Source organism: Lemur catta, chromosome 4 (assembly GCF_020740605.2).
Source record: "Lemur catta isolate mLemCat1 chromosome 4, mLemCat1.pri, whole genome shotgun sequence".
NCBI lineage: Eukaryota > Metazoa > Chordata > Mammalia > Primates > Lemuridae > Lemur > Lemur catta.
Genome location: NC_059131.1, coordinates 67835166 through 67858939, shown reverse-complemented (window position 1 = coordinate 67858939; position 23774 = coordinate 67835166). Strand labels below are relative to the sequence as shown.

At 43.4% G+C, this 23774-nt stretch overlaps 1 protein-coding gene across 1 annotated transcript; it reads left to right on the top strand.

The window, feature by feature from the left end:
- The first annotated feature begins 18736 nt into the window (after nt 1-18736).
- FOXI3 (forkhead box I3) lies at nt 18737-23195 on the top strand. The gene is made up of 2 exons (XM_045548888.1): nt 18737-19376; nt 22573-23195. Exons 1-2 carry the CDS (start codon nt 18737-18739, stop codon nt 23193-23195), a joined length of 1263 nt encoding a protein of 420 aa, XP_045404844.1.
- The last annotated feature ends 579 nt before the right edge of the window (nt 23196-23774 follow it).

Sequence of the window (23774 nt, the reverse complement as noted above, 5' to 3'; positions counted from 1 at the left end):
TCATATGGGAAAGTTAGAATCACATCTTACTCTTCCATTAATTTTTGCAAGAGCCGACAGTACATTGATTACGCAATGGAACAGACTGAGGACTGGAAGGAAAAACTGCTGACTCATCCATTGTGTGTGTGTGTGTGTGTGTGTGTGTGTGTGTGTGTGTGTGTGTTTCTTTCACCTTCCTGAAGCTGAGACCATTTAGTAGGAGAAAACCTAAAGAGCAAGCAGGAAGATGGAATATTGTAAAGTGCTCAAATGTACCAAATTGAATAAATGCCAAAATTATTAATTGATCAATAGACAGACGCATTGGATATCTATCACATTAGCTCACATCTGTCCAAAATAAAACAGTATCTCAGCACTTTAATTTAGATAGTCAATATGCTATACTTTATTGACGAGGCCACTTGTCAAATGTCAATTGCAATATCAAAAAGTGTACTGACAATAGGGAAAGGATGGCATCCTGATTCCTTCGTTTTGCCACCACCCCAATATAGATTTTCCTTAAATGTCAGTGTCAGTTTTAGATTAAACAGGAAATTTTCTAAATAAGTCTATGACAAAGGATTTAGCCTGATTCCAGAAAAATGAATTAAGTCATGGAATCAGTAATTTTATTTCCCAGAAAAGGCTAGGAAAATTCTGACACGTAACAATTTCATTAATTCAGCAATCATTTCTTAAGCGTCCGTGCCTCTTCTAAAGGGAAGAAGCCTCAATCCCGACACCAGACTGGAGCAGGCATTTCTCACCAGCCCCCCGCTGCCCCAGAAGGGGTTCCACCTTCTCAGCCCTGTTTGCAGGCGGCTTCTGACCTCCACTAGGCCTGGCCAGACTCAGCGCCTCCCCTCTGACAGACCCCCAAGGCATGCTAAGACACCCCCCACTTTTGTCTCTGCCTCCTTCATTCTCACAGTGCTCCTCTGCCTCCTCCCGCAACATTCGTTCACTCCTGGAGGAAATATCTGTTGAGTACCCACTCTGTGCCCAGCACTGTGCTCCTGCCTTGAAAGTGATCAAAGCAGACACAGCCCCTGCCCCGAAGTGTGTGCACTCCAGGGCCACCCGGGCAAGCCTCAGCCAAACAGTCACACAAATACCTCCTGGTTACCAACTGCAAAAGGGCTACGAATAAAGACCAATAAAGGAGCCCTCAGCTACTGTGGGAGGGAGGCGTAGTGAGGAGCCAGGGCCCCCTTTCTGAGGATGCCGGGTCAGAGCACCAGGTGCAATTACCTGGCTGAAAGGCTCCAAAGGTGGTCAGGACAAGGAAGGAGAATTTGCCAAGATGCTCGGAGGCAAGGAGAATTGTCACTCTCTCTCTCCCCCTTCCTCTCCCCTCCCCTCTCTTTTTCTCTCTTCTTTTGTCTAACTCTAAGTTACCTCTTATAATTACACCAAACAAAAGAGCTTAAAGATAAAAAACAAAAACAAACTGCATCCACAAGAACTAAAATTCTTGCAGCTGAGGAAAAGTTATCCAGAATTAAGTTCCGGAAGGGAAGAATTCATATCCATAGGGTTGGGAAGGTACGCTACTGACTTCCACATGTGCCCTGGTATTCTCTGCTTCTCTGGAATTCATGCCCTCTCTGCCTTTCAGCAGGGCACATATGCTTCTGGCTTCCTCTGCAAAGTGCTGGGGCCATGTGACCAAATTTCCATTAGAATTTAAGGGGAAACTCATGTCACTTTCTTTGAGGGAAATTGCTTGGTTTTTACTTCCTCTCTCTTCCCTTTTCCAGGGGTAGGACCTAGATAGGGTACTGAGGAACCAACTTCTGTGGTGCGGTTGAGGACAGGAGGTGAGAGAGACAATGACAGAAAAGGTGCCTGATTTCCTGGGAGCCTTGTGAAGCACAGCCACCTCCCTATCTAGACTGTTCCATGAGAGAAGGCCTCTGTAGTCTTGTATTTTGGGGTCTAAATTAGCCTGTTCCCTAATTAACATAGCAGCATTTATCTTCTTCAATTATTTTGCTTTTACAATGTCAACCAAAACAAAGGCCATAGCCAAAGTCAAAAGGGAAAAGATAAAGAAGTTTGATTATTTAAAAATTTCAAGGTCGGGCGTGGTGGCTCACACCTGTAATCCTAGCACTCTGGGAGGCCGAGGCGGGTGGATCATTTGAGCTCAGGAGTTCGAGACCAGCCTGAGCAAGAGCAAGACCCTGTCTCTACTAAAAATAGAAAGAAATCATATGGACAACTAAAAATATATATAGAAAAAATTAGCCAGGCATGGTGGTGCACGCTTGTAGTCCCAGCTACTTGGGAGGCTGAGGCAGGAGGACGGCTTGAGCCCAGGAGTCTGAGGTTGCTGTGAGCTAGGCTGATGCCACGGCACTCTAGCCCGGGCAACAGAGTGAGACTCTGTCTCCAAAAAAAAAAAAAAAAAATTTCATAGTTTGAGCCAGGCATAGTGGTGTGCGCCTATAGTCCCAGCTACTCGGGAGGCCGAGGCAGGAGGATGGTTTGAGCCCAGTAGTTTGAGGCTATAGCACACAACGATCACACTGTGAATAGCCACTGCAGTCCAGCCTGGACAACACATCGAGAACTTGTCTCTTAAAAAAATGTTGTAGGTTAGCAAACACCACAAACAAAATCAAATGACAAATAACAAAACTGAAAAACAATATTTGCAACACAGGACACACTAAAAGCTAATATCCCATATATTTTATTAAGTATTTGCTACCTGTCAAGCTCTGTGCTGCTTTATGAGGACTGTCTTGATTAACACTGACTACAACCCTCTGTGGCAGGTACTATACAGCACAGTGATTAATTATGGGCTCTGAATTCACTGCGTGGCCCTGTGAAGGTGACCTAACATGAGGATAATGGTACCTTCTTCACAGGATTGTTTATGAAAAGTAAATGAGACAGGGCTGCTGGACGAGGGCAAACTATTACTACACTACATAGGGCAGAGATCTAGTGCCTGCTCTCCAAGCCCTGTGCCCTACTGCACGGTGGTGCCCACCTGAGGAAGGGGTGCCTTTTTACTTTGCATAAAGACCCCATGTGGACCAGCAGCCCTGAAATGAGATAATTGCTTAGAAAAGTACCTGCAGTAAGTGGTCAATACAAGTTAGCAATTACTATTGGTATTAATTACTATTAATATTAGCATTATTGTTCTTATTCTCCAGATGAGAAAATTGTATACAATTAATTTGCCTGTCACAGGGCTAATGCAAAGATTCCTGTAAATGCTTAACAAAACGTCAAACGACCCAACAAAAACATGCAAAGGACATTGTTCCCAGAAAAAGAATAAATATATGAGAAGATATACGAACTCATAACTAAGAAAGTGAAAGTTAAAACAATAAATTTTTCATCTATCAGCCTAGTAAAGTTTGGTTATATTCCGTCTTGAAAAAGGGTGTGAGTGTGAGGTAACAGTCCTATAGGGCTGACAGCCCTATAAATTGGCATGAGGCTTCTTCCTGCACGGTGTTCCAGAACTTGTCATGGAATTCCAAATGAAATAATGCCTCAGATGTGCAGGATTTCTGATCTAGAATAACCACAATGGTGTGAGCAGTTAGCCTGCAGCCCCCGGACAGGTGCAGCCTTTGGCTAGCCAGTGGCTCATTGCTGTAAACACGTTTTCTCTGAGGTTTACATGTTTATTTTTATTTTAGTTACTGTATTATTCTGCCTGCCTGATGTAATGAAATACCACAAATTCTGTGTCTTAAACAACAGAACTGTATTTTCTCACAGTTCTGAAGGCTGGAAGCCCATGGTCAAGGTTCCAGCAGATTAGGTTTCTGGTAAGGACCCTCTTCCTGGCTGGTGACAGCACCCTGTCACTATGGCTGTTCCTTGGCATGTGCAGCGGGGCCGGGGGAAGAAAGGCTGATCTCATTTCACCTCAGTTACCTCCTTATCAGCCTCATCTCTAAACAGTCACATGGGGGGTTAAGGCCTCAACATATGAATTTCGCGAGGGCCAGAGGGATGGACAATTTAGTCTATAGTAGTAACAAAGAAAGTCTTATTACTTCATTAAAATGCTTAAAAATAAGGGAAAAAAGTGCTTCATTTCATATTTTGTATTAGATTTATCTTAGGACTGGGCACGGTGGGTCACGCCTGTAATCCTAGCACTCTGGGAGGCTGAGGCGGGAGGATAGCTCAAGGTCAGGAATTCAAGACCAGTCTGAGAAACAGCAAGACCCCGTCTCTACCAAAAATAGAAAAAAATGATCTGGACAGCTAAAAATATATATAGAAAAGAATTAGCCGGGCATGGTGGCACATACCTGTAGTCCCAGCTACTCGGGAGGCTGAGGCAGAAGGATTGCTTGAACCCAGGAGTTTGAGGTTGCTGTGAGCTAGGCTGATGCCATGGCACTCTAGCTCGGGCAACAGAGCGAGACTCTGTCTCAAAAAAAAAAAAAAAAAAGATTTATCTTAGCTATTGGGTAATGAGATGCAAACCTTTCAAATAATTATCTTTAAGCAACAAAACAAAAAATGTTAACAATGAGTGTTTAAAATTATTCTATATAAATTATTCATTCTCCTCTCTTAACAGAAACTATGCCATATAATTTGATCTTTTATTAAAGACTCAGAGTCATCATTATGGAATCATTATGGAATATGAATTACTCTACCATCTCAGAACACAAACACCATCAAATTGTTTTATATTGTCTACAAGCCTAAATAAATTAAGGGGACTATTCAATGAATGATGGTGAGATATCCAGGTGGCTTTCTGGGGAAAAAAGTTGAATCTTTATCTCAGCTCAAGCTATCCTGCCGCCTTGGCCTCCCAGAGTGCTAGCATTACAGGCGTGAGCCACTGTGCCTGGCCCTGGCTTCTGGATTTTGTTTCCTCATGGTCAAGACTTCCACATTCTGAGATTATAAAATAATTCTCCTGTGTTTAAAAAAAATATATGAAAGGCTGTGAGAACTGGGATTAGAAGAATGAGCTGGGTTTAGTTGAAAGTTGGTTAAGAAGAGGTGTGGGAAGTCAATAACATATATCTGATATGTATACAAATCTTTTATATATAATAGAAGCCAGCAAATGGATGAAGCCATGATAGAAAACAATCAGCTAATCTTAGTGTGTTTCTCAGACATAGGCTGAACTGAGACCATGGTTACATCTTGACTTGTCAATTCATACATCTGAAGAAGAGAACATTTTTTCAACTTATGAATTCATTCATGACAAACCAAGACAAGGCTTGGGAGCACAGAGTTAGGAAAAGCGTGGGGGTTGCTATGGTCATTGCTGGGTCAATAGAACAGACAGACGTCCTGACCTTCATTCAGGCTGCTGCACAGAAGCCAAGACTACCCATTGTTGTGTACAGGGGAAGTCTTGGCCACAGAAGATAGGCACAAAGATTCCAGAAGGCTGTTAATATTGTCAATTATCTTAAGGGCAGGTCATCGAGTTCTTAACCTTTCCTCAACTTTGTGAAGTGCTGGGCAGTGAGGGACTACTTCTTCATTCTGAAGCTGCATACCTGCCTATAAGAATTCAGTCTTCCTAGAAAAAAACTATCTTCATAGAGATCATGTGCGTGCCTGGGTGAGGATTTGCAAATTAGCATATCTTACAGATAAGCTTTGCTCATTTAAAAGCCTAATTTACCTTTACAAGACAAGCTTATTTCAATTTTTCCAGGCATGATAAAGTGACCTTGGGGAAGCCTGGCCTGGGGAGGTCTGGCCCACTGTGTCCCTAAGTCCCCTGGGTCATGTGGAATGAGAACCTGCTCTTTGTCTGAAGCTCATTGTTTACCATCTATGCCTGAAGCCAGAGCCAGAGTCCGGCATGCTCAATAGATATCACCTGTATTCATAAACGGACCTGAAATACTTGCTGAGAATATTTTGCAGGGCATGAAGAAACACTTGGAAGGGTTGATAAGAGGTTTTCCTAAAGCATTGTCCCATCACAGTAGTCAGGGACAAGAAATCTTTTCTCTATTCCTTTTTGGATATTATTTTGGATTATATCTTCATAAATTCACCACAGATTCTAAGGATTACTTCGGATGGCTTCTTGAAGCAAACATTTATTGAATAAAAGTTAGCCAAACTCCACCCACGCATCTTTGGCAGTCTTCTCTTTGTCCCCTTGTCCTCCGTCTTTCGGCTATTCTCAGCGAAGTGTTCGCTGTTATTTGTCCAGTAGGAAGCTGTGCTGTTTTCTGGGCCCTTCCCCAGGTTTCGCCCTGATTATTGTGGCTTACTTTGGGTATAACATTGAACATTAAATTGGATAGTGGGTCTTTTACGCTTTTGCAATTTCTTAATGCACAGAGATGATGTCTGCTATTTTGCTTATTAGCTGGGAAAAATCACTAGACATTCTACTATCTACAAGGAAAAAGCCTAAATTGTTGGAATGGGATACACGAATGTAACTAATCTGGTCCCACTGGTACCCTCAACCTGCTTTAATTAATCTTTAATACCCACTTGCCCCTCCTCCCCCCACAGTCTCCCTTCTCTACCTCCGCAGTCAGCCCCTTGGAGCATCACCTCTCTCACCTTCAATCCTTTGCACTCGCTGGAATAATTACTGCATCACATGATGAAATTCTTTTAATTCCTCAAGGCACAGTGCAGTGCAGATGTGCCTGGGGGAGCCCAGCCCCTACCTAGCACTTGACATCCTACTGCCCTTCTAAATTGAGCTCAAATGAACACCAGTGGTGTTTATTTTTATATCAGCAGCGGTTGAGTTCCTATTAAGAAAATCTAATATTTACTGAGCACTTACTACATGTAAGTTCTAAGTGCTTTACATGTAAAATTCCATTGGATTCTCACAACAACCTTATAGGGTAGATATCATTATTCCCAATTAACAGATGCAACCTCAAGTTGGTTGCTGAATGCAAAAGCCAGGGGAATAGTTATTAGGTCATTAAATATGAAATGTCCAATTTCGAATCAAAAGTGTACTTTATTATATCTGAAACAAGAAGCAGTACAATTAATCAAAGTATGCACCTAAACCCTCGACATAGTTTTGCCATCTTAACTGTAGCTTCTTTATACCAATGGCAAAGAAGCCTGGAGAGCGAGTAGTGATGAAATTGTGAAAGGCGTTTTCCCAGCTTGTTAAGAATTGAATATTTTTCCTTGCCAGAAGTGGTCCAAAGCCTGAGTCAGTTGGCACAAGGTCTGGTGAATGTGGTGGATGACAGAGAGTTTCCATGTCCAGCCTCTGTAGTTTGAGCAGCATTGTTTGCGCAACACGACGTCAAGCGTTGTCTTGCAAGAGAATTGCCCTGTCTCTATTGACCAATCTCAGCTGCTTAATCACAAGCATCCTCATCATTTCATCCAAGTGGTTTCAGTAGACATCCGCTGTAATGGATTGACCAGGTTTCATGAAGCTGTAGTAGGTAATACCAGCTCTGGACCACCAAACAGACACCATTAGCTTTTTTTGATGAATATTTGGTTTTGGACTGTGTTTTCGCACTTCATCTTTATTCAACCATTGTGCTGAATGTTTGCTATTGTCAGAAAGAATACATTTTTCATCACATATAACAGTATGGTGTGAAAATGATTCATTTTTATGTCATGACAGCAAAGAAAGGCAAGCTTTGAGACAATTTCTCTTCTGACGCTCGTTTAATTCATGCGGAACCCATCTATCCAGCTTCTTTATCTTGCCCATTTGTTTCAAATGGTCCAATATTGTTGGAATAGTAACATCAAACCTTGCTGCTAATTCCCATGTAGGTTGAGACGGATTCGCTTCCGCTACAGCTTTCAGCTCATGATTATCCGCCTTGGTTTCAGGTCACCCATGTGGCTCATTTTCAAGATTAAAATCACCAGAATGGAACTTCTCAAACCATCGACATACTGTGTGTTCATTAGCCACATCCTTCCCAAACACTTCATTGATATTTCAAGCTGTCTGCACTGCATTGTTTCCATGACAGAAATCATATTTGAAAATAATACAAATTTTTGACTTATTCATGGTTTCATAAAAATTGCTCTAAAAAAATTTGAAAGATAATTACAAGCCAGAGCATGCGTTGGAAAGAATGAGGCTGTACCTTCACAACAAAAATAAAATAAGGGCCAGGTGTGGTGGCTGACACCTGTAATCCTAGCACTCTGGGAGGCTGAGGCGGGTGGATCATTTGAGCTCAAGAGTTTGAGACCAGCCTGAGCAAGAGTGAGACCCCGTCTCTACTAAAAATAGAAAAAAATTATATGGACAACTAAAAATATATATAGGAAAAATTATCCGGGCATGGTGGTGCATGCCTGTAGTCCCAGCTACTCGGGAGGCTGAGGTAGAAGGATTGCTTGAGCCCAGGAGTTTGAGGTTGCTGTGAGCTAGGCTGACGCCACGGAACTCTAGCATGGGCAATAGAGTGAGACTCTGTCTCAAAAAAAAAATAAATAAAATAAAATAAGAAGTATCAAAGTGAAATGTCAGAGATATCAACTGTCAAACTTAGTACTTATAGAGATCGGACATTTCATACTTAATAACCTAATACCTGTTTTGTTCCCTGTATATGAAATGCACATTCTGGAACAGAGAAAACACTCAACAAATGTTTTTGAATAAATATATACAAACTTGAAAAATAGACAAAATAAAAGTTAACCAAAAGGCAGGGTGGGGAGATAAAAAAAAAACTTAATCAAACTTATCAAATGGGGCAATTAAATACCTTTTTCCATTCCCATGTAGGCACACTAGAGCTGCAATTCTTCCTACTTGGTTAAAAGTTCAAAAAACAGAATTTGTTTGACTAATGTAGACCTTAGTTGAAAATGATCATCATTCAACTGAAATCCCTTTGTTACCAAACTGATCATAATATCTCTATTCTTATTGAAAAATATTTTTAGGTTTGGATCTTGATTAATCAATTAAATTTACTGTAACATATATATTATTTATGCTTTAAAAATTTTTTGAAATTTAACATCATATAAAGGACTATTTACCAACATTATATAAATACCAGTAATATTAATGATCTATTTAAATTGTTTACCTTCTATTTGTTGCAAGTGTTCTTTTTTTTTTTTTTGCTTTTCTTTTTTAACTTATAGTAATGCTATATGGTTTCCTTCTCAACAAATGGAATTTAAGTTTAGAAGCTGAATCAGGGCCGGACACAGTGGCTCACGCCTGTAATCCTAGCACTTTGGGAGGCCGAGGTGGGAGGATTGCTTGAGGCCAGGAATTCAAGACCAGCCTGAGCAAGAGCAAGACCCCATCTCTACAAAAACTAGAAAAATTAGCTGGGTGTGGTGGTGCACACCTGTAGCCCCAGCTACTCCTGGAGGCTGAGGCAAGGGAATCTCTTGAGCCCAGGAGTTTGAGGTTACCATGAGCTGTGATGACGCCATGGCACTCTAGCCCAGGCAACAGAGTGAAACTCTGTCTCAAAATCAATAAACAAATACAAAATAAAAAAATAAAAGTTGAATCAATCAAAAGAAAAGATTAAGAATTAGTAGCACATAAGCGGTATAGAGAATCAGCAAAAATCATGAAGGGGATATCAGAAAGACAGTTTGGGGAAACACTGAGTTTTAGGAGAGTGTGAAGCCAGCACGGAGCGAGGACAAGACTGGCTGAGGAAATGAGCTGCTCTCCCAGGAGCACGTGCATCATCCTGTGGAGTCTGGACTTTATCCCAAGAGCATCGGGAGCCACTCATGATCTGAAAGCACAGGACTGTCATGACAGGAGATCACAGGAGTGTCATGACAGGACATCATGAAGAAGGCAATGTGGAGAGAGGAACGGAAGGAGCTTGAGGAGGCAGGGAAGGCAGGGAGGAGCCGACTGCCACGATCCAGGAGGGAGATGAAGGTGGGCTGAATGTCGCCAGCGGAAGAGAGAGAGCAAAGTGCTATCGTGTCCTGACTTGGTCACTGATGTAGAAGACCCTCAAGTCTCTGGCTTAGATATTAATAACTGGGTCAACAGGGAGGCCCTTCAGAGATCAGGAACATATGAGGCAGGTTTTAAGAGAATTATGATGACCTGCTCATACATGTTGTATTTGAGATGATTTCTAAGGCAATGAAGTGGAAACGTCCAACAGTTGGTTCCAACAGGAGCTCACATGAGAATTCTGGATTAGAGTCATCAGCACGTCCTTTTGAAAGGGATGAAAACTCACCTACAATAATTTGCTAGGGCTAACATAACAAAATACCAAAGGCTGGGAGGCTTAAAGGACAGAAATTTATTTCCTCATAGTTCTGGAGGCTAGAAGTCCATGATCAAGTTGCTGGCTGGCAGGGCTGGTTTCCTCTGAGGGCCTCTCCCTGGCTTGCAGATGGCTGTGTTCTTCCCCTGTCTCCACATGGTCTTCTGTCTGCACGTCTTTGTCCAAATTTCCTCTTCTCATAATGATAATAGTCATATTGGATTAGGGTCCATCCTAATGTCCTCATTTTACTTTAATTACTTCTTTAAAGACCCTGTCTCCAAACACAGTCACCTCTAAGGTACTGGGCTTAAGATCCAACATATGAATTTTGGGAGGACACGTTGAACCCATAACCCCACCCTAATTTGTTAAGTCAAAAATGAAATGTGTTGGCCAATGAAACCAGGAAGTTCAAGGCAGTGAAGGAGGATCCTGGATGAAGGGATTCAAATCTTGGGTCCAGCTGGGCATGGTGGCTCATGCCTCTAATCTCAGCACTTAGGGAAGCTGAGGTGGGAGGATTCTTGAGGCCAGGAGTTTGGGACTAGACTGGGCAACATAGTGAGGCCCCATCTGTACAAAAATAAAAAAATTAACCAGGCTTGGTGGCACATGCCTGTAGTCCCAGCTACTCTGAAGGCTGAAGTGGGAGGATCACTTGAGCCCAGGAGTTCGAGGTTATAGTCAGCTATGATTGCACCATTAAATTCCAGCCTGGGCAACAAAGTAAGACCTCATTCCTAAAAAGAAAAATTAAAAATAATTTTAAAAAACTCCAGACATATCCTGAACTCAGGATATGTCTCTATTTCTGTCACTCAGATTTCCTTGGTGTTATCTACATTCTTGGGTAGGCTCTCTCTCATCGTACCAAAGATGCTATTTCAGGACAACCTGTGTACAGAAACCACTTCCTGTGAAGAAAGGAACTTTTTACTGATAATTCCAGCAGAAGTCTGAGGAATACCTTGAATTTCCTATCTCAAGATAGGTAATTCCACTCAGCCACCTCAGACAAATCACTGTTGGAGAGAAAAGTGACACTGGCAAGGGCCAAGTCTGAATCTCCAGTCTGCCCCACCCAATGGCTAATCCCATGTAAATCTCATCAATTGGGGATAATGGAAGTGTTTCCTTATAGAGTCATTAAACAGGCAGCAACAACTACAACAAACCATGTCCACTGTAATTATTAAAGCCACAGAAATGGTTGTGGCACCCCATGAAAAATGTATAGAGTGGAAAAAAAGAGAGTGAGGTCAGGAAGCAGAGGGAAAAAAACAATGTTCAAAAGACGAGATGAGAAACGGACATCCTTGAGAAAGATGCAGAAGAGAAAGGAAGAAAAGCAGACAGCAGACAATGTGTTATCACATATACCAAGAGAGGGGACAGTTTTAACAATGAAACCATGATTTGCAATACCTCAGAGCAAAAAAGTTAATATGCTTAATTGTAAAGAGCTCATACACAACAATTGTTTAAAAAGATGCACAACTTTAAAAATGGGCAAAAGATCGGAACAGGTAGTTCACACAAAAAAAAGGAATTTAAATGATGTATGACTGGGCACTTAAACTTATTCATAAAGGAAATCAAACCAAAACATTTCTGAGATATCCTTTTGTGCTTTTAATATTGGGAAAAATCCAAAGATGAACATATCCAGTGCTAGCAAATATGACGGGAAACAGGCATCTGCAGGGAACCTGCTGGGGGTGTAAACTGGGCACCTTGTCGCAGGGCAATTTCTCAGAATCAAACATTGATAGGTACATGGTCTTTGACCCAGCCAATCTTAGCTAGGAATTTAGTATCCTAAGTAAATTAAAACATATTTTTTTTTAAAAAAAGGAAATAACCCAAAAATCTATCAAAAATAGGTTAAATCCAAAATACTGCCCAACAGGTATGGAGAGACACCAACAAAATAGAATGGACACTGGCCATAAACCATCCATACATGGCCACTGGCAGGTTCCCCCTGAATATCCCATGAAGGGATACCAAGTAGACAAAATGGGGTAGACATAGGCTGTTTTGGAAAGCTCACCAAAATATATTAATGAAAGTATAAGATTCAGAGCCATTTGAATAACATGGATCCCATATGTGTACTTTTTTTTTTTTTTTTTGAAACAGCATCTCACTCTGGTGCCCTGGTAGAGTGCAGTGGCGTCAGCCTAGCTCACAGCAACCTCAAACTCCTGGGCTCAAGCAATCCTCCTGCCTCAGCCTCCCAAGTAGCTGGGACTACAGGCATGTGCCATGATGCCTGGCTAATTTTTCTATTTTTAGTAGAGATGGGGTCTCACTCTTGCTCAGGCTAGTCTTGAACTCCCGGGTTCAAGCGATCCTCCATCATCAGCCTCCCAGAGTGCTAAGATTACAGGCATGAGCCATCGAGCCTGGTCCCATTTGTGTACATTTTTTAATGCATATTACTGGGCAGGTTATGTACCTCAAAAACATTTTCCGGAGAAAAAGCATAAGACACGGATGGCAAGTAGCCCCCTTTTTTTTCATGAGACTGAAATAAAGAGAGGGGGTAGGAGGTTATAGGAGTGAGGTTTTGTTTCTATTTTATACCATTTAATGCTTTTTAATTCATTCAAGCAACAAACAACGATTGAGCATGCATGAATGTCAGGCATTGGACTGGGCCCTGGGGAAACAATGGAGGAAGCAGTTCGAGCTGAGATCTGATAGCACGGGTTCCACAGCTAGACTGCCTGAGTTTGAGCCCCAGCTGCACACTTACAGGCTGGGAGACCACAGCTAAGTTACTTAACCTCTCTGTGCCTGTTGCTTCATCTGTAAAATATGGAATAAGAGTTCTTACCCCACAGGATTGCTAGGAGAATTAAATAGGATAATGCATGTAAGGTGCTCAGCACAGTGCCAGGTATTTAGCATATGTTTCAAAATTGTTAGTTCCAAAAAAATGTGAGCAGTAAGAGACACAGTCCCCATTCTCATAGAACACCCGGAATAGTGGGTGGCTGACTGGGGAGGAGGAATTGGTTACTGGAAATGGAGGGCCAGAGCATCAGATGAGTCTTCCCATCTCCCCCAGCACGATGGCAGGGCTTGGGGGAGACCGGAAGACCACGGATCACAGAGTGGAGTCTCATAAAGAAGGAGGAAGGAAAGAACAGCTGAAAGACTTGAAGGAGCTTCTCAATAAGGGGCGGGGCGAGGTAGGGGAGAAAGAATGGTAGGCAGGGGCAATGGTGAGCAAAGAGGATACCAATCGGCTCCTGTCCCCCGACTGGGAGGAGTAGGGGGAAAGCCGGCAGGTTTCAGTTGACATCGCCTTGGGGGAGGACACCTTGGGAGGATCCTGCCGGAGCCAAGATCCAGTCCTGCAGGGAAACGCTGCAAGGCATGTCCTCCATCCTCTAAGGAGAGCTGAAGACTCCTGGGACACTGGTCTGGAGCGAAAAGAAGAGTGTGAGAAGCTATCTGAGGAAGCTCAAGAATGGGGCTAATCAGCTAGAGCCAGAGGCCAGGAAGCATTCCAGAGACAGGGAGGAGAGAGTGATGCCAGGGCAGGGGCTTCAGGTTCAAGCTGGGGAGTTACAGATCAATAATCTTTGCCCAGTCAAAGGAATTGCTGGAGCACCACCATTTGGGCTAATAATTTTTTCTCTTATTTTTCTGAATTAAGTACATGGAACTTCTGTGGGGTCCTCAGATGCTTAGTCCTCTAGAATCCTCAGAATTCTTCTGTTTGTTTTGCTGGACTTCCTGTGTCTAATGTTTGCAGTAGGAAGAGGGTCATGGGTCTCGGGGTCAGCTGGTTTGTGGCTGGGTAGTCCCTGGGCTACGCCCCACTTCTGAGCCTCCTTAGGTTTCATTTTGGCCCCACTCTGTATTTGTGACTCCAAGGTGGCTGAGTGGGGTGACCAGAAGGGGAATTTGGCTACTATCAACATAAAAAGCTTAGGAAGAAAAGAGATTCATGGAACAGAAGACAAATACCACATTGGGACAAAGGTTGCTCTGAGGAAGAAAAGGGCTGCCTCAGTTTCCCACCAACACTTAGAGTCAGTAAGTAAAGCTGTAAATACTTGTTAAAGGAACAAATGAACGGGCCCTCTGAGTTGTGTTTCAGTCTTCAAGTCACAGCCTTTGAGGTATCGATGGCCTGGGAAAAGGACAGATGCTCTCCAGTTTGCCCCTCTCTAATGACACCACCAACTCTACAATGAGAATGGAAGAAGTGGCCGAACGGTGGAAAAAAATAACAGGGTTAGGGTTAGGAGCAAGGAGTCAGGTTGTGGGTCTGGCTTCAGTTGTCTCAACATCTTTTCTTAAATAAACATCCTTTCCTCATGGAAACGATAAAGGTATTAGTTAATTTAACATATTTTGGCCTATGTGGTAGGGCTACTCTCGGCTCTTACTCTGAAAACTGTATTCTCTGGTTATAATTAAAGTTTTCTTGCATTTTTTCCCTCACCTCCACTTGTCCAGGGTCTGCTTTTCATCTTATTTTGACTTCTTGTATCATAAAGTCCAAACTTCCTTACATCTTACTAAAAACAACAAAAAAAGACATTTTCTAAAATCTTCTTTCCATTATTCTAGTAAATCATTTCCAGAGTTGGACTCTTTCTCCACATTTGGGTAATGTTTCAACGTTTTACTGCTATACAAATTTTTCCCAGGTCCCATTTGGGGTTTTTGTTTGTTTTGTGGGTATGTATGTTAGCACATCCTTCAATAGGCTTATTTATATTCCAATATGGCATTTTAAGTAGCCATTCATTAATTCAACATATTGATTTTTCAAAGATTAATATTTATTTAATACTTATCCTATGGTGTGCAAGATGTTTTTAAAAATGAATTACCTGGCCGGGTGTGGTGGCTCACACCTGTAATCCTAGCACTCTGGGAGGCCCAGGAGGGAGGATTGCTCAAGGTCAGGAGTTCGAGACCAGCCTGAGCAAGAGTGAGACCCCTGTCTCTACTAAATATAGAAAGAAATTAGCTGGACAACTAAAAAAATATATAGAAAAACATTAGCCGGGCACGGTGGTGCATGCCTGTAGTCCCAGCTACTAGGGAGGCTGAGGCAGGAGGATTGCTTGAGCCCAGGAGTTTGAGGTTGCTGTGAGCCAAGCTGACGCCACGGCACTCTAGCCTGGGGAAGAGTGAGACTCTGTCTCAAAAAAAAAAAAAAAAAAAATGAATTACCTATAAGGATTCCTCTTCAAAGAGCTTTCCATTTACATACTTGAAGAGGTAAGACAGGTATACCATCTATAGTGCAAGGTAGAAAACCGGATAGGGGATATAGGTAGATTGCTACATGTGGGTTTTTTCAAAGGTGATATGAGTGAGGTAAACCATGGTGCTGAAATAGGAAGGACTGACTCTATGCACAGCATGAGGTTGGTCCAAGTTGGCAGGCATTAGAAGTTAAGAGCACTGAGGATATTTCCAATTTATATTACCTTTTTCTTCCTCTGGAAATACATAAAAATGCTAGCAAAGGCCAGGCATGGTGGCTCACGCCTATAATCCCAGCACTTTGGGAGGCCAAGGCAAGAGGATTGCTTGAGGCCAGGAGTTTGAGACCAGCCTAGGCAACATAGCAAGATCCCCATCTCTACAAAAATTTTAAAAAATTATTGGGGCATGGTGGCACAAGCCTATAGTCCTAGCTACTCAGGAGGCTGAGGAGGATCCCTTGAACCCAAGAGTTCAAGGTTACAGTAACTGATGATCACACCACTGCCCTCCAGCCTGTGTGACAAGAGTGAGACTTTGTCTCTAAAAATAAATACATAAAAAATAAAAATGCTAGCAAGCACTAATGTGCTAATGTTTCTATGATCCTGTAAATTAGTAAGTATAATAAGTTTTACATTCCATTAGAGTATTTGTTAAAAATGACTACATTCCATTATACTTCATTGTTGTTGCTCAGCCATTTCAAAGAAGTAACAAGAATGTTACCAAACGGCAGTGGAAAGAAAATAAATGAGATATTTTCTCTGGGTTGTATAGTTTCCCAAAATGTTTTACTTTTCAGTGATGAAAACATGAAACTGTCCACTTTTATTTCACACTGGCAAAGGTGCATTAATCAATTTCCTTAATTATATCATCTTGTGAAAAGGCAATTTTATAAAACATTACAGAGAACTTACATTTTAAGCCAAATTTTTATCTGTTTTTTTAAGTTCATCAAATTATTTTAACTTTAGTTTTTTTTAAAAAAAAACAGGGATTAAAAACCATTATTTTAATTTTGACATTCAATAACCCATGCCGTGACCAATAATAATTTTAAGTTTATCTAAAATGTGATTGAAGATAGATAGGGAAATGTAACTTCCAAACCCCTAGAGGGGGTTGTCCACCCCACAGATCCCCGTTAAGATGTATGCTGTAACCCAGGCAAAGAGTCGCTAGGTGGCTCTGTCATTTTTAAATAAAACCTAAGGTCCGCAAAAGATAACTTATATTTAAGGAACAAAATATTCCTACTAGGTAGAACTTTAAAAAAAAAACAAGGAACAATAATTTGCAGTCATAGCCTCTCATTCATAATAACTTGGAGCTACTGAGTTAAGAATTAAGACTCTGAAGAAAAACTGCAAAACTACAAAGTAGGTACTGGTGAGCAATTTGCTAAAAGATAAAAGAAAGTATTATATTCTTAAAGACATCAATTAATAAAGCGAGATGGCTTCAAGTTTTTCATAATTTATTGCCATCTTTAGGTTTCCAACTTTTCTTTCCGAATTTCTCTTTTTAGTTTAGATCTTTAAACTTAAGAACACATTAAATTGGGGCATAATAACTTATTTAAAAATGCTTTCCAATTTCTTGGGTCATAGTTGTCATCCTTATTAACATCCCAGGAGAAACCTCAAAACAAAACCAAACAACTTCATTTTAGGCCATGTAGGAAGAAAAAAAAAAGCACCATGCTTATCTAAATTAAGAAAACATGTAGATCTAGAACCAAAATACAATTAGGAGACACACCATTCTTTTCTACAGCATTTGCCAGGGTATTGGATAGAAACCAATAATTCTTTTGTGGTTCCAGAAAAGACAACTAAATAGTTACATTTGAAGTATGATTTGCATTTTAGGTGCCCAAATTTGCTAATTAAATATCTCTGGATTTTATTTAAGAGGTGAGATACCAAAAGACAAGAATTTCTCCCAAAAGTACATAACTAACTTTACCATGAAATTAAATCTCTCCAGGGACGGGGGTATCCAAATGATTAAATATTTTAAACTATCAGTCTGCAATTGGCAAATAGAAAAAAACATTTTTCTCTCTCCCTCTCGCTTAAATGAGACCTTCAGACCTGTCACTTATTAAGAACACATTTAGGAAAACTTTTAGTGGTAAAATAAATTATTTCCTTGTTGTTGTTTTGAGCCAATAAACGATTGCGTGGAATGTGAAGTGGCCACAGTCTTTCACTGGTTTTGTTTGTTTTTTTCCGGGCAGGGAGACGCATTTGAAAACAGCAAAAGCAGAGAGCAAGTCATATACTTTCCCGTTAGATGAGATCGTTTTTTTTTTCGTAAATGAGAGCTTCTTGCCGAGTCTAAATTACGTTAAACTTTTAAGCTTTAGTCTTTGAAATGGTAATTTCGAAGCTACTTATTTAAATGTCTTTGACAACATTCACCATTCTGTTTTTGAAGGTAACAAGTCACACTAAAAGACCATACAAACCGGACATAAAATGAAATGCTTCCCGAAAGCGAACCAACGTCTATTAATAGTTTGGTTTAGAAAAATTAAACATCGATTTCCATTGCTCCAGTCACAGAACTTCCAAGGAGAAGGGGACACACGCGGTTAACGGACTATAACCCAAAAGGGTTGTAAACCCCATCTGTTATTTTCGACTGGGAGCCGATCAGTTGAGATCGGACGTGAATCCCGCAACTCGGTCAGAAAAGGTTTGCAGGCTTGAAGTAGAGAAACTTTGTAAAAAGGGACCGGGCAGGTGGCCTCAACAGCCACCCAGAATTAACTTACGGACTGTTTAGAAATCGTTCCTACTGTTTGGGTTATTTTCTCTTTGTTTTAATATTCGTTATTTTATCTTATTATTGCGTTAACAGTATGCGGGCTCGGAAGGGGCTGGTGCTTTCGCCCGAAACCTTCCGGCGCCGGCCTCCCCCGGCTCCCAGCCGGGCGCTGGGGGGCGGCAGGCGCGGGGCGGGGCGGCCGCGCGGGTTTGCGCGCGGTGCGCGGGCAGGTGGGGCGTGGCGGGGGCGTGGAGAGCCGGGGCCCGGGGCCGCCGCCCAGCTCCGGGCCGGCCCGGGAGGAGCCGCGCCGGGCACGGTTATAAGAGGCTGGCTCGCACGCGCTCCGCTAGCACCAGCTGACCCGCCCGGAGCACCGGGTGCCGAGCAAGGGCCGAGGCGGGGCCGCAGGGTTGGCCCCCAAAGGGATGCTCTCGCCCGAGCGGCGAAACCAGCCCCGCTCACCCCTCGCCGCCGCCACACCGCACCCGCCCCCGGCCTCCGACATGGCTCTCTACTGCGGCGACAACTTCGGCGTGTACTCGCAGCCCGGCCTGCCCCCGCCCGCCGCCGCCGCCGCCGCCCCGGGCGCACCCCCAGCCTCCAGGGCGCCCTACGGGCTGGCTGACTACGGCGCGCCGCCGGCCGCGGCCGCCAACCCCTACCTGTGGCTCAACGGGCCCGGCGTGGGTGGCCCGCCCTCGGCCGCCGCTGCCGCAGCCGCTGCGTACCTGGGCGCCCCGCCGCCGCCGCCGCCCCCCGGGGCCGCAGCCGGGCCCTTCCTGCAGCCGCCTCCCACCGCGGGCACCTTCGGCTGCGCGCAGCGGCCCTTCGCGCAGCCCGCGCCCGCCGCGCCCGCCTCGCCCGCCGGGTCCGCAGCGCCGGGCGAGCTGGGCTGGCTGTCCATGGCCAGCCGCGAGGACCTGATGAAGATGGTGCGGCCGCCCTACTCGTACTCGGCGCTCATCGCCATGGCCATCCAGAGCGCGCCCGAGCGCAAGCTCACGCTCAGCCACATCTACCAGTTCGTGGCCGACAGCTTCCCCTTCTACCAGCGCAGCAAGGCCGGCTGGCAGAACTCCATCCGCCACAACCTGTCGCTCAACGACTGCTTCAAGAAGGTGCCCCGCGACGAGGACGATCCAGGTGAGGGCGGCCGGGCAGGTGCTTCCCGGCCGGGGAGGCGGCGCTCGGACGGGAGCGGGGCGCGAGAGCCGGCGTGGGGGTGTCTGTGCGGCTTGAAGGTCTGCGAGGAGTCTGCTCTCGTGCTGGGGGTGGGAGCAGGTGGAGGAACAGCCACCCCGACCGTGGAGAACCCAGAGGACAAAGAAGTGTCCTAGGGTCTTCGGAGGGAGGAGTTCGTCCCTTAGACCCACGGACGCGCACAGGCAGGCCAGTCAGAGAAAAAGGGAGAAGTCCGTATCCCCTAACAGAAGGCTGCCTACCCCTAGGTGGTGTTCATCAGGCCGCCGAAGGGAGGGTCCAGTAGGTAGGAAGATTAGGAGTAAGAACACCGGTGAGCGCTCAAGATAAGGGATGGTCATGAAGGGATTTAGGTGAGCCGAGAATCCCTTCTCGTTTCACGAAAGAGGCGGTGAAAACGGCGGGCCAGTCATCCAGAGGTGCACGTCCTGCTCCGTCAGGTTCGTGAGACTCGCTGTGTCCTGGCTTTGACGATAGGGGCACGGACGTAGGGAGAGCTTTAGGTTGGTCCTGCAAACTGTGGTTTTGGTACCTTAACTGGTTAGAAATTTAGAAATGAATATGCCAGATTTGCTTCGTTCTGGTCTAGTAACTCCAGGAGTCAGGGGGGCTATGGAGACAGTGGAGTGTCCTCTCCCACCGGCCCTGGGAGGTGGAAGTGGAGAAATGCTTAACTAGAGAGAAACTGAATCCCACTTAATTGAGATTTTCAGAAGGAGCCCAGGACAAGGCAAGGGGAAGGGGATTGCGTTACGATAAATAAAAGATAGCTTGCAAGTAGGGTAAAATTAAGAAAAAAGAGAGAGAGAAATGAAACTATTTTAGTCACACACTGCAGAGATCTAGGATTTTTGTAAATTATGTAAATATTCTGAAGCTCATAATGAGCTCATCCCTAAAGTCATTCTAGAGCAGCACTTTCTAATAGAAATACAGTGCAAACCACAGATGATTGTAAATTTTCTAGTAGCCACATTGAAAAAGAAATCGGTGACATTATATTTATTAATTTTTTAAGTAACCCAAAATATTGTTTCAACACATATATAATATATAAAAAATTACTAATGAGATGCTTTACATTATTTTTTCTGTACTAAGTCTTAAGAATCCCATGTGTATTTTACCATATCTAAATTTGGACTAGCTTCATTTCAAGTGCCTGATAGTCACATGTGGCTAGTGGTTAAACATGGGACTGGCATACGTTCTAGAAGATGCATCTCTCTGATTTGGCCTTTCAGTTACCCAAGATTATCACGTCAATTGTCATGTAAACTCTGGACTTTACCCTAAGGGTTCAAGGACCTGTGGCTAGTTTCTTGTCAAAGTAGTGGTGCCAAGGTGGAACTATATAAATATCTAGATAGGTACAGGTATTATTGTTTAAACGGTAGTTATATAATTTTTTTTTCTGCAACTATTTGCAGAAAGTGGTTCAATGAAGATAATGGGTGCAGGGAAGAGCATGATAGTTTCTGGAGGCAGCTTAAGCCAGTGGTTAGTTAAGAATGCATGTTGTCCTCCATATGTGGGAGCTAAAAAAATTGATTTCATGGATGTAGAGAGTAGAACGATGGTTACCAGAGCCTGGGTGGGGGGGATGAAGAGAGGGTGGTTAATGGGTACAAAAATACACTTAGGTAGGAGGGAGATTTTCCAATATTCGATAGAGTAGGGTGACGCTAGTTAACAACAATGTACTGTATATTTTAAAATAGTTAGAAGACTTGAAAGTTTCCAACACATGGAAATGACAAATATTTGAGGTGATGCTATCCCAAATACCCTAACTTGATCATTACACATTCTGTACATGTAACAAAATACCACATGTACCCCATAAAAATGTACAAAAATTATATATCAATAAAAAATTTTAAGAAAAAAGGTTAAAAAAAAAAAAAGGAATGCTGAGTCTGTGTTAACATCTCACCTGCCGTATCAGTCCTGAAAAATGTTTAAGTTTTTTAAAAATTAGAAGAAAAAAAGAATGCTGATTCTGGAGCCAGCCTGCTTAAATCCTTGCTCTACTATGGCTAACTACAAATATGGCAAGTTACTAACCGGTCTGTACTTCAGTTTCCGCATGTGAAAAGTGGGGCAGTAATATCACCTCTCTCCATAGAGCTGTGAGGAGTAGCTGAGGTTATCCATGTAAGCACTCACTACAAGGTAAGTTCTTAATAGTACTTTCAAACTTCAAAGATTCTTTTTGCCGAAAGTGTAAAACAGCTGTTGGGAGATACAAACCTCCAAGAAGATGGATCTTTTCTACCTCAATTGTGGTGAATGGTGAGGGAAATTTTCTAAGCAGAAAACTAGCATTGCATGCATTAAATGAGACCTTGGTGTTCAACATTTGCCCAGTGGACAAAAAAGAAAGGCTTTCAAGATTTGCAAGGGCAGGTCCTGCCCAAGATGAGGAAATGTAGACTGCAGGAGCTTCCTTATACTTCAAATATATGCTCTCTAATGCATGGTTACAACAATTGATTGCTCTATAATAATTTTTGTGATTTTGATGTTGCCTTTTTCCAGTGGGATATTTTTTTTTCAGAGGTGGGAAGTTGTGCATTTTTAGCCAATGATAAATTTCTAATAAATAAATAAATTATAATAAATATATAAATAATTATAATAAATATGATAAATATAATAAATAATTATAATAAATATAAAGCAGTTTTTTCACTGCTTATTGTGTGCTGGCTATTATGATGAAATATCATTTAATCTCCACAGTCTATCTACTAGATGGATAGTATTCTTTTCCCTGTTTTATAAATAAAGAAACAGGCTCAAGTTTAGGTAGCGTCAGAATTACATGATTTTGCAAGGTTACACAGTTTGGATCTAGAATAAGTGAAAGGGTTGGGTGATTTAATCATAAGTGCCAGGGAAATAGAGTTAGGTCTAAAGATTTAAGTAGCAAACACTGCCAGGAGGAGGGGAAATTGGCAGAACATCTTTGTTCCAGATTTTTCCTTGAAGCAAAGACTAAAATTTTCCCCCAAAGAGAGTGAGTTTAAATAGTAGAGTGGATTGAACATCTTTGTCCTCATTTAATGAGGGTCTGCTGTCCTCCCAGGCATAGAATAGGTCTTCTCTAACTTGTCTTTCTTTCTCATCTTCTCAGGGAAAGGTAATTACTGGACTCTGGATCCAAACTGTGAGAAAATGTTTGACAATGGGAACTTTCGTCGGAAGCGAAAGCGCCGCTCTGAGGCCAGCAGCAGTTCCACACTGGCTTCCGGGACATCAAAATCAGAAGAAGGGCTCTCCTCAGGATTGGGGTCTGCAGTAGCAGGGAAGCCAGGTGGAGACAGCCCCTCCTCTCTGCTGAGGCCTTCCCAGTCCCCAGAGCCTCCCGAGGGCACCAAGAGTACTGCCTCTTCTCCTGGAGGATCCATGCTCACCTCCACCCCTTGCCTCAACACATTCTTCAGCAGTCTCAGCACCTTGAGTGTCAGCGGCAGCGCGAATGCCCAGCGAGCTCTCCCTGGCAGCCGCCACCTAGGAATCCAGGGGGCTCAGCTGCCCTCCAGCGGCACATTCCCCCCCACCTCCATCTCCGAGGCCTCACCAGATGCCTTGCAGCTGGGTAACAGCACCGGCAACAGCGGCAGCCAGAGATCTTCCTATTACAGTCCTTTCCCTGCCAGCACCAGCGGGGGCCAGAGCAGCCCTTTCGGCAGCCCCTTCTACAACTTCAGCATGGTCAACAGCCTCATCTACCCCCGAGAGGGCTCTGAGGTGTAGAGGAGTGCTTCTCATACCTCACTCAGCATGCACGCCTGGGATATGCACACATTCTGCTTAGAATGCAGGGTCCAAGTCAGTAGGTCTGGGGTAGGACCTGAGGTTCTGCATTTCTGTGGAGCTCCTGGAGACCTTATGGTCCTTTGACCACATGTGGAGTAACAAGGGTGTGTGTAGTAGGCAACTCTGTGTACAACCCAGTGAGCTTTTACAAGTTTCTCTGGATATGGGCCTCTCTAGAGAGAAAGCCGCCTCACTGTGTTCTGGGATAGGTAGCCTGTGACCCCAGGGAGGGCAGGGACCATGTCTGTTTTGTTCATCACTGTATTCCAGGGTGGCAAGCTCAGATGTGTACAGGTGACTAAAAACCATAAGCTAATAGTTACTGGTTGAGAAAACCAACAGCAATTGGCAACTGAGCCAGTAGACAATGGTTGGTACCGATCAGCTAAAGGCTGCTGTGAGCAACTGGTTATCTCTCACATCACAGCATTCTAATTTTTTTTTTTTTCTTGAGACAAGAGTCTCACTCCGTCACCCAGTCTAGAGTGCAGTGGCATCATCGTAGCTCACTGTAGC